General features: G+C 35.3%; 1 protein-coding gene across 1 annotated transcript; it reads left to right on the top strand.

The window, feature by feature from the left end:
* Positions 1–2,408: 2,408 nt before the first annotated feature.
* LOC147944672 (replication protein A 70 kDa DNA-binding subunit B-like) lies at positions 2,409–3,983 on the top strand. Its single transcript, XM_087512681.1, has 7 exons — positions 2,409–2,549; positions 2,638–2,902; positions 2,989–3,085; positions 3,178–3,302; positions 3,395–3,479; positions 3,563–3,695; positions 3,786–3,983. The coding sequence occupies exons 1-7, from the start codon at positions 2,409–2,411 to the stop codon at positions 3,981–3,983; spliced, it is 1,044 nt and encodes a 347-aa protein (XP_087368807.1).
* The last annotated feature ends 8,499 nt before the right edge of the window (positions 3,984–12,482 follow it).

The raw sequence follows: 12,482 nt of genomic DNA, 5'->3' as shown, positions 1-12,482 counted from the left end.
ATAAAATTAAAAATCCTATATTTCTCTAGTTTTATAAATTTATAATGACTAGATTAGGACCCGCACATCCTGGATTTTCGAATTGAGAGAAATCATGCGGGTTTTAAATTGTCAAATAAAAATAAATAAAATAATATATTAATATTTCTCTATAAATAAAAACTATTTTTCGGAAGTAAAGATATATAAATATTTGTAGTTAGGGAAAAAATCATATTCCCGTAGATGAAATTTGTTTTTTCTTCATTTTTACATTAATACACTAATTTATACTTTTATGTTTTCAATTTATTATATAAATTATTAAAATAATCTAAAATTAAATTATCAGCAACCAAAGTTTTGTCAAACATTCATCATTTTTTAAAATTTAATGTTAAATTATATTCAAAAGAAAAAATATGATGGTACAACTAGTGCAATGTTTGCAGAGTAATTAGGACTGAATTTAAACAGTTGAAATAGACCTTAGAATGAAACAAAAGACGAGATTGTAGCCACACTTGGAAAGCCTCGTCATGATGACAATCTTCCAAACGACCAATAGCTACGAGCTGATGCCGAACTTATCTATTAAACCATCCAACCAAGTTTGCACCAGAATAAGGTGAATCGCCATGTCTTCTTCCATTACGTTCTCGCCAAACGGTATACACCACCACTTGAAAGACAAACCTGAGAAGAAAACCCTCTACACGGGGAAGTTGAGGATGAGAGATATGAACAATTAAGGTAGACCAATCAGTGGTATAGCTAGCCTTAAACAAAGCCTTAGCAAGAGCTGACCACACGCCATATACAAAAGAGCAGGAGAAGAAAAGATGATTGCGTGTTTCTAAAGTAGAGTTACAAAAACCACATGTCCCTGAAGCCCCACCATTCCACACAACCATTCGAGCCCCAGTGGAAAGTCGATCCTGAACAGCCAGCCACACACAAAAGGAGAATTTGGGTGTACCACACATAAACATTCATCATTATGAATATCATTATTGCCAAATTTCAAAAACACTGCACAATTTATTCATAGAATATTTTACATGCAAACAACTCGTCAAAGCGTCATCTTATTAACATCCAGATACAATTTAACTCTAAGTTTTACCACAAAGAATGTATTCATACACCAAAAAAAAAAAATTTACTGTTCAAGTATACTCTTTATCACCACCTATAAAATGCATTTATGAACAAACTGAACCAATTTTATGTCCCTTTGCTTTCACTTTGACATAGTTCCTTTAACCACTAAAATTGTTTCATAGTTTCTTCAACCATTAAAATTGTTTACTAAAAAAAAACTTAGAAAAAATATATCCACCATTGCAATGAGTTTATAACCAACCCAATAAAAATAGAGAAACTGAAGAAAAAAAGAGGTTTATTTGACATAATAGAAATAAAAATTTGAAAATGATAAGCACAATGACATATGAGACTTACATAATTCATACATATAAATAGAAACTAAAAATACTACAACATAAGAATTTTTTTCCAAAAATAGTTTCGTTTCCTTAACTTCAAAAATATTACAAAACTTTATTTTAAATCATCACAGATTTCTTATTTGAAAATCAAATTGAAGTAAATAATGTAAAATCTAAAAAGACTACATTAAAATATATATATATATATATATATATATATATATATTAAGAAGAAGGAATATTTAACGAAGAAAGTCGAATAAGCATTCACCTTTTACACCGGGCGAGATATACAAGAGGCCACCAACTTTGTTGAATTTGGGAATACATACATAGATTGTTTTTTATTATTATGTTTTTGACCCGTATTAGATTTTTACATCTCTATATATATAAAAGAGAAGTACAAATTAGAAAATTGCTCAAAATTTCCGAGAATACCCTTCAATTAAGCATAAAGGAGAGTCTTAATTGAAATTGAAAGGGTAATTTTGTCAAAAATTAACCGACCCGTTTATAAACAGGATCCGCGTCCTTTCTATTTTAACCCGGTATGTATGTAATTGATGGGCTTCGAATCCAATATCTGTACGAAATATTAAAAAAGCCTTTCCTATTATTTGCTGAACACATATTCGAAATCATCGCTCAATCAATCAGAAATTAATCTACACATATCCGAAATCAATCAGAAAATCTTCAGAACTTAATCACGAGAAACAATTACCTGAATCATCGCTCAATCAAAATCTCAAAATTTATACAGAAAATCTTCACAGCTTAATCACCACAACCATTACCTCAATCACTCAATCCATAATATTCGATTAAAGTGTTTCTGGAAAAAGAATCAAAGATTTTATGCTTGCATTATGCTCAAATATACACGACTCACCTATAAATAGCTCATCACCACATAGGGTTAAATCATCACCATTTCAGCAATTGTCGAGTCAAAACTAAGAAACTTACCTTGCAATGGCTGCTTCTTACGCTTTTCTCCGAGATGTCAAGCCTTTCAAAACTACTTGGAAAGTGCAAGTCCGTGTCCTTCATACATGGAGAACAGATCCAACACAATTTGGTAAATCATTTGACATGGTACTCGCTGATACTCAGGTATGTACACATAACTACTATTATTATATACAAAATCATATTAATATTCAAGTTAATAGTAGTAGTTTAACAGCAATGTCATTTTCAGGGTACAAAGATTCATGCTACCGTGAAAAAGAATCTGATCAATCAGTTCGAGAGCAAGATCACTCAAGGAGAATGGAGAACAGTTGAAAATTTCGCGTTGAATTTTGCCGAAAGTCAATTCAAACCAACTGCTCATCGATACAAGATGAGTTTCATGACTCAAACCGTTGTGGCGAGGATAGATCCTCAGTCTGATGAGCCATACCTATCTCTTTCCCGATTTGATTTTGTACTATCCGGGAACCTCAACCCAAACTTCCTAATAGGTAATCGTATGAATAACTTATGTATTTTAAATATCTCTACAGACGTTGATGTGTCTTCTTACAAATCCGTTTATGTGTTTACACAGACATTGTTGGTAAAGTGGTTAATGTTGGTGCGCTGGAGACAATAGATGTTAACAACAAGCCAACAAACAAGATTGATGTTGAACTCAAGGATGAGAGGTATAAAGTATTTTTAAAAATATTGTAATTATATGTATTCTTTAATTGAAATTTTTTAACAAGATAAAACTTTTGTTATGCTTTCAACACAGTGATGTAAGGTTAACATGTACTTTGTGGGGATCATATGCTGATCAAATCTTCGCTGCATGTCAAGACGGCGATGTTGAAATGGTGATTTGTCTTCTGAGATTTGCTAAAATCAAAATCTACAATGGTACGAAACTATGCATAAATGAAACTATACTAATTGTGGGGATCATTTCCTTTATCAAGTTTTGACTAAATATGCTTGAACTACTATCGTAGATGTAAGGACGATAGCAAATGCTTTTAACGCATCACAGCTCACCATTAATCCACAGTATGGTCAGATTGTCGAGTTCAAGAATAAGTAAGTACAAGTTATTATTTTGAATTTATTTAGTACTTATACAGTTTTGATAAATTAATAACTTAACCCAATTGTCAATCTAGGTTGCCAAATGATGGTCTTGCTCTCACTTTACTTGAGAGCAAACCAAAACGTGAGCTGCAGTTAGCAAATACTGGAGAATTCTACCATCAATATGCGAATGGGACCATCCAAGATATCTTGGAAGCAATTGAGGTATTACTATGTTCATTGTGTACTAAATTAATCTACGCTTTTAAATGTCATGTGTGTAGTATATAAGTAAAGTTATTTGATTGATGGTAGGTTGGTAAGGTTAGGCTGGTATGTACTATTTACACCATAGACTGTGACTGGGCGTGGTACTACATTGCATGTAAAAAGTGTAATAAGAAGGTTTCCAAGGTGAATTCTACTACTAATGGAAATGCATCTGTTACAAAGAAACAAAAGTGGCAGTGTGATACTTGCCACGCCCAAGTGACTAATGTGTTATCAAGGTAATAAACCAAACTCCTCATATCCCTAATATTTATACGATTATCACTCTAATACATCAATCTATTAGGTTCAAAACACATGTCAATGTGATGGATCAAACATGACAGATGAAACTAATGCTTTTCGATAGCCCAGCTGCTGAAATTGTTGGTTGTACCGCTTATAGTCTAATTGAAGGACCCTTTGATGAGGTAATATGTCTTTACTTAAACAATTGACTCTTTAGCTGTGTAAAATGTGATAAATATTTTTAGTATTAAATCGAAAACTTTCTTCTATATAGATTGAAGATCCAGAAAATTTGCCACCAGCTATCAAGAGTTTGGTTGGAAAAACTTACCAGTTTCTGGTAAGCATTGAATATGACAACTTATGGAATGAGAAGGATACCTACAAGGTTTCAAAAGTACTTTGCAAGGATGGTACTATTGTTGATGATGTGACAGACCTGTCTCATAGTGGAAATAATCAAACTGATGAGAGCACTGATGACCAGGTATGATAATTTAACATTATCTTATAATATAGATTTGTAAAATTCATATTATTGAATCTCGACTGTGTTTTTAGATAACCCTACTACTTACAAGTAGTGAAGACGCCTCTGACTCTACTACTCCGTCTTCTAAGCGGTCAACCGGTGATTCAGAGGTTTCTCTAGATTATGCTTCTGCCACAAAGAAACTTTGTTTGGATCACATCAAGGTTGTCAACATAAAACAGGAGAAGCTCACAAAGGCAGAGATTATGGCACAAGCAAAGACGACTACTGCAGGGAGGGTAGATGGAGGCAATGGGGATACTACCAAGAAGAAGTGAGAGAATGAACTGGAATTTGGTCGTTGTTATTCAAAGTTTTTATTTGAGTTTAAGCACTAAATAAAGGATCCTATTGTTTGGAATCCATCAAGAATAATAATTGCAGTTGGTTTTTCTTTGTTGTTGTTGGTCTTACAACTTAATAAAATTCCAGTTTGATTAAAAATTTGGTTTATTTAATTTAGGTAACCTATTATTTTCAACTTTTCTAATTGGACTCGACAAAAAAAACCAATATAAGGTGAATAATATTCACTGATGGATAATTGTTATATCTCAATGTATAACATAAATTAAAAAAGTTCAAACTTATATATTCAAAGAAGTCCAAAAATTTTAAAAGACCTTTCAACTTAATAAATTATTTCATAGAGATTACTTTCTTATTAAAATTAGTTTGTTGACTCACTATCTAAGTAAAATTCTTATTAGAATTTATTTTAAAAATCAAATTAATAGAGATTGGGTTGAGGTAGTTATTGTATACATATAAGCACAAATAGATTTGTTTATAATACTAAAAATATTGAATTGCAAGGCAAACATTAATTCGTTTTAAAAATTAACAACCTCTGAGTTGTTTTTGGTTTAAAAGTTATCTTCAAAAAATCTAAAATAGGTTTATATTATTAAGTGAGAACATACCTTGCAAAGTATTAAAGAATGCCAGGTCAATTTAAATTAAAAATATTATCTCAAAAACAAATTTCCCATATGCCTATCAATTATCTCTATTTATAATTCCATAGATTTTGGAATTTGTGCATACTAGATTAACCTATTCGAATGAAAAACTAGAATCAAAAAAGTATAATCTTTGAAACAATGGATTAAAGATCTAAATGGACACATTTAATTTTTATAGTAGGAAATTAATCCTTCAATTACGGTCATGCTATATTAGTATTGCTAACTAGCGTTTATAATGGAAATAATATCTCATTCACCTAGAGATTTCTTATAACTATTTTTAAAAGCACCAATTTCACGAAAACTAAACAAGTGAAGCATGAGTAACAAGAGAGATAAGTCAGGACATGGATTTGATCATGGAAATCGACAAATTAGAAGGAAGTATTCTACTACTCAAGCAAAAGCTAATTGTGTTAATGTGAAAGGGATTTTTGGGAGGCTGTTTACAGACTTAACTAAATTAACTCATGTTATGCTAGAAGAATCAATCTGTCCAACAGGAAACAGTTTTAATGCAAAAAATATAGGTAAGAATTCTTTGCTGTTTACCTGATATATTTTAGTCTGTATCGTGTGTGAATTCATTATCACCAATGTTCTTACTCATCTGGTAGTACAATTGTGTATCCTGCAGTATGCGAGAATCATCTAGATCAAAGCATCAGACACTAAGTTGGTTTATGCAATGGTACTAGATTGGAGATTACTCAAATGGGGAATAATGTTTTAGAAGCTTGCGTAATTACTAGGGATAGAGTTGGAGACAAATTTTTGATTCCAAAGGTCTTAATAAAACCATCAGACACTAAGTTGCCTTTTAGGATGAGGAGAAGACAATTTCCATTAGCGGTGGCTTTTGCAATGACTATAAACAAGAGTCAAGGACAATCACTAGAAGAAGTTGGATTGTTTCTTCCTCGACCTGTGTTTTCTCATGGAAAGCTATATGTGGCGTTGTCAAGGGTCACGTCAAAGAAGGGCTTGAAAGTGCTTATCGTAGATAAAGAAGGGGAGCCCAAATCGCAAACAATGAATGTTGTGTTCAAGGAAATTTTTCAGAATCTTTAGATTTAAGGATTGCTTGTGAGAATATTTCTGAATCTTAGAAAATATTTACCTACTTTAAATGGTTTTCAATTACGTGTTTAGAAAATCTCTAAAAAAGAATTTGTAGGTAAGTGTTAATATTTGATTTATGTTTCAATCTCTATATATCCGCAAACAGTTTTAAAGAGATTTCTACATCTTGATACTGGAACCGTAATAACTATAATAGTATAAATAGATATATAGACCCGCCGTTGATTCATAAAAAACACTATGGAAAAAAACAATTTAAACTTTTTTACTTCTTTATTTATTAGTGATCTCTGCTAAATTCGAAGAGGAAAAAATGAAAATCAATCAAGATACAGTTTTTAGGGCTTGGTTTGATTTGAATGTTAATTGTTTAGAGGTTAGCAGAGCCGGCCCAAAGGCCAAGCCCATGAAGCATGAGCTTGTGGCCTTATTTTCTGCTGTGTATTTTATATATAACTTTCGGCCTTATTTTCCAAAAAATGTGTTTAGTCTAGTGGCATTTGTTTTTGTTAGTGGGAATGAGTTCATGAGTTCGATTCTGACTAATAGCAAAACAGCCCTTTTATTTTAATTTGATTGTGGCCTTTATTAACTTAGGGACGGCTCTGGAGGCTAGACATCTTACTTTCAAGGAAATTTCTCAATATTTTTCATGGAACGAGGAATTAATCAAGTTTGAAAGGAAGAAGGTATGCTGCTTCTAAATGTTTTACGATGTCAATGTTTTTGTTTTTACTTATTCAAAGTTCTCTATCATTATAAACACACATCATAGATAGTAGTTACACATTAGATGGACAACCAAACCACATTAGATTGAATAAGTTGGGGTTCCAGAAAACATACCTTTTATATATGAGTTCTATCAATCATTATGAATCTTCTCACCCTTTTGTAAATTGTAATTACTTGATATTTAGCAGCTAACCTACTAGAATACAACAACTGTAGTCAGCATTTCAATTCACATAAGCAATAACTTATAGCTATTGTAAATTAACCAATTTCCAAAGTACTTATCTGATTGTTATTTATCTCTTTTGCAATCAGTAACCCCCTGGATTCGAAACAAAGATACCTTTGTTAGTATGCTGCTTCTAATTGTTTCAGGATGTCAATGTTTTTGTTTTTACTTATCCATCTTGAATAAAATTTTAATATAATTAACTTATTCATAGTTATCTATCATTATAAACACACACAATAAATAGTAATTACATATTACATAGACAACCAGACGACATTAGATTGAATCAGTTGGGGTTCCAGAAAACATACCTTTTAAAACTAACTTTAGATATGAGTTCTGTCATTCATGATGAATCTTCTCATCCTTTTGTAAAGTGTAATTACTTGATGTTTAGCAGCTAACCTACAAACATACAACAACCGTAGTCAGCATTTCAATTCACATAAGTAATAACTTATAGCTATTATAAATTAACCAATGTCCAATGTACTTATCTTTTTGTTATTAATCTATGTTACAGTCAATAACCTCCCTGGATTCGAAACAAAGATATTAAGTCCTTGCAATTAACTTTGTATATTGCTACAGATTATCTTGAATACGAGAAAAGGTACCGTTCGTATGATTGTGATATCACAAAGCGGTTTTCTCTAAATCCATGAAATAAACAACAAAATATCAGCAATTTGTTAATAACAGTGGAAATTAGAATCAAATTTATCATCTATAATATAACAAAGCCTCTAAATTAACCAACTAGAATTGGAGAGTATGAACAAAAATAGATTGGGGTCGAATTGTACAGCTGTTAGATGCTGCACATCGTGTAATTAAACATAATTAAGAAAGATTTTAAAATCAGCTTACCCACATGATCGATTTGTAGAAGGAATTAACAAAATCAAAAATTCTCCGGCTGAACCCAATCTTTGCATGTGCATCTCCATCATAAGTATCCCGAAAGCATCTTTTCTTTTTCGTTTTTTCGCTTTTTCATCAGGTTGCTATAACAGATCCATGGAGAGTTACATGACGGAAATTGAGATTAAGAGAAATTTTAGTATCAACTGAAGATGAATCGACAGAGGAAGAAGATAGAGAGAGATGAGTTAAGACAATCGAAAAAAAGAGGATGTTGTTGTTTGTTCTTTCTATTTTTACATTTCCGAAATAAAACAAATTTTATTCTTTCACTGTTTTAGTAAACAGAAAAATAAAAAATAAACAGAAGGCCTTATCGGGCCCAAACCCAATATTTTTTGGAATCAAAATATAGCCCATTATAAATGAAATATTTTGTCTCAAACTTAATCTTATACATAAATTTATGAAAAATACTAAATAGTAATTATATAAATACATACACTTAGAAACTAAAATATCATTTACATAAATTTTTTTTTTTGTCAACAAAAGATTAGCTCAAACGAGCCAATTTGGTGGAAAATTGTTTACATACAAAACATGATGCGGAGAGGTACGCGCTTGGCGTGCCAGAGAGTCCGCACTTACATTTGCGTTTCTAGAAATAAAAGATACGGAGAAAGTCAAGAATTCTGTCCTGTCTACCTTGATGTCGTCTAGGTACGCCGAGAAAGCTGGCCAGTCCGAAGGAGAAGACACCATCTTCACCAAGTCTGAACAGTCTGTGTAGAACGCCACATCTCTGAAGTCATGTCCGATCATACACCGCATTGCCCAAATGAAAGCTTCTACTTCAGCATGCAAGGGAGAGAAACTTCGTCGAAAATTAGTAGCTCCTTTTATCAGCGTTGGGTCCTGGACCGATGAACAAACCCATCCTGCACCAGCAAGCGGGTCACTCGGTTTCCAAGATCCATCTACTAAACAGCGATACCCTGTAAAAGATGTTGGAAGATTTACGGCGGGCCTCCTCTGACCGGGCTCTGGTGCGTTTACGGCTGAGGTCAAATCCATAATATCACCCTCCACCTGCGCATGTTGCCATGTCATAGCCTCACCTTCCGCGACCAAAACAATTTCCTCGGGCCGCTCGTCAATATTTTCATAGACCCGTGCATTCCGAGCTTTCCAAATATACCACATAAGCCAGGGAAACGTTGAAACCTGAGATGTTGGATTATTTTGACCCAAAAAATGATCAACATTTGCAAACACGGACTCTGTGGGGAAAGAGTTCGGCCCCACCGGTACATGTGCTAGAGCCCAAACCTGGCGAGCTGGAGGACAAACAAAAATGGCATGATTTATTGTTTCCTCCTCAGCACCACACCGAACACATCCCGGATCGCACGCAATGCCCCGCCGTGCCAAATTCGCCGCAACCGGGATACACCCTGATAAGACCTGCCACATAAAATGTTGAATTTTTGGTGAACATGGAACCCTCCAAACACTAGCCAGTAGGGAAGTAATCTCTGGACCACATCCAGAAGCCTGAAAAGTCCGAGGAACTTCCTGACGGGCCAAGTGATAACCAGACTTCACCGTATACTTTCCCGTTTTTGTAAAATGCCAACCGAACTGGTCAGCATTTTGATTGCTACGTAAAGGTATCGCCCTTATCAATTCAACATCCGTCAGATCGAAAAGCTCATTGAGCAAGTCCAAACGCCAAGTATTTGTTCGATGATCAATTAATTGAGTCACGGTTAGATTGGGGTCCATATGCGGGCCCGTGCGTAAAGCTGGTCTCGGGCATTGAGCTGGTATCCAGGGATCATTCCATACTGAGATGGATTCCCCGGTGCCAACCCTTTTAATAAGTCCTTTGTATACTAGAGAGCGAGCGGAACAAATACTCCTCCACCCATACGATGGAGAATAGGACCGAATTGGATCCAGGGGGTGAGTATTCCTATAGTACCTACTTTTAAAAACCCTAGCAAAGAGTGAGTCCGGAACCTCAATCAGTCGCCATAATTGTTTTGCCAACAGAGCCGAGTTAAAATCGTCTATGTTTCTCAATCCTAGCCCTCCCAACTGCTTACTAACACATAATTTGTCCCAAGCAAGCCAATGCATGCCTCCCGTCTGACCATTAGAACTCCACCAAAAGTTAGCCACTGCACTCGTGAGTTTGGATGTAATTGTCTTCGGTAATCGAAAACAAGACATCACAAACGTTGGAACAGCAGTCGCCACCGATTTTATCATCACCTCCCTTCCCCCTTTTGAAAGCAGTTTTGCTGTCCAACCATTCGTCCTACTCTGCATCCTATCCTGGACAAAGGCGAAAACTTTCGTTTTAGCCCCACCCAAACTCTCCGGTAAACCGAGATATGAGCCCATGCCACCCAAATTTGTAATCCCAAGGACCCCCTGCATCTCTGCTTTTGTAACCTCATCAACCTTGTGACCAAACTGTAATGAAGATTTTGCAAAATTTATTTGCTGTCCCGAAACCGACTCCTACTGTTTTAAGATATCCAAAATAACCTTACATTGATCCTTATCAACCTTGCAGAAAAATAGACTATCATCTGCGAACAACAAGTGCGTTATCGGCGGGCATTTATTCGTCACTTTTATCCCTTTAATAAGTTTATCCATCTCTGCTTTCCGGATATTAGCTACTAAAACTTCCGTGCATAAAATAAATAAATAAGGAGATAAAGGATCTCCCTGGCGTAAACCCCTCTCCGGGACTATCAATCCATTTGGTTGGCCATTCAAAAGAACTCTATACTCAACCGAAGTGACACAGAACATAATCCAAGAAATTCATGTTTCCGCAAACCCCATTTTCCAAAGGATCTCCTCAACAAAAGCCCACTCAACCCTATCATATGCCTTACTCATATCGGTTTTAATCGCCATAAATTTCCCTTTACAAGACGGGTTTGTACGTAGCCCGTGAAACATCTCCTGAGCAATCAGTATATTATCTGAAATCAGCCATCCGGGAACAAAGGCTGATTGAGTCTCAGAGATAAGACCCGGTAAAACCCTCTTCAAACGCTGGCACAATATTTTTGAAATAATCTTATATCCCACATTACATAAACTAATAGGACGTAAATCTGCCATCCGGGTTGGCTTTGCGACCTTAGGAATTAGGCAAATATGTGTTCTGTTTAAACTCTTATCAAAAGTACCCTCCTCAAAAAACCTAGTTACCAAAGACACAAGATCCGTTTTGACGACCCTCCATGCTTTTTGGAAGAACAGAGCTGTCATCCCGTCAGGGCCAGGGGCTTTATCCGGATACATCATAAATAAAGCTGCCTTAACCTCAGCCTCTGTGACCGGGCCCGTTAACATCCCATTATCATCATCCGTAATAACCGTTTTTACCTCCTGTAATGCTTCCTCAAAGTTTACCGGGTTGATGGATGTAAACAAATCCTCAAAGTATGAAACCGCAGTGTTGCAAATATCCGCATCTTCCGTAGACCAAACATTATTTTTGTCAAAAAGACCTGGGATCCGGTTACAGGCCCGCCTCTGCTTCGTTTGGGCGTGAAAATACTTTGAATTTTTATCTCCCACCCGCATCCACTTACTCCGGCTCTTTTGATACCAGTAAACCTCTTCATCTCTATAAGCCTCGCGTAAGCGACTATGTAAATCCGTGATGACAGACGGAGGAGTGGAATCATCCGCCTGAGCCATATCCAACTGCCGTTTAAAATCCTCAATTGTATCCCTACCAAAAGGGACTTGTGTCTTGCGCCATCGAAAAATCGCCTTTCGACAATTCACAATTTTTCCCACAAAGTTAAAAGAACCCTCTGCTCGGTCCCCGTCCCAACCCGAAGAAATCGCCTCCATCAAACCCTCCTTACCAACCCAGCGACGGTCAAACATGAAATTCCTTCGCCCCCGCGGCCTTTTCGCTCCAATGTTAACCACAAGGGGCTTGTGATCAGATGCGATCATAGGCAAATATTCTGTAACCGTGTCAGGAAAAAGTTCATGCCAATCTTCATTCCCTAAAGCCCTATCCAACCGACATC

This window comes from Camelina sativa, chromosome 5 (genome assembly GCF_030686135.1).
Source record: "Camelina sativa cultivar CO46 ecotype springtype chromosome 5, ASM3068613v1".
Taxonomy (NCBI): Eukaryota; Viridiplantae; Streptophyta; class Magnoliopsida; order Brassicales; family Brassicaceae; genus Camelina; species Camelina sativa.
Note: the sequence above shows the minus strand (reverse complement) of the source record. Positions and strands in the feature narration are given on the sequence as shown.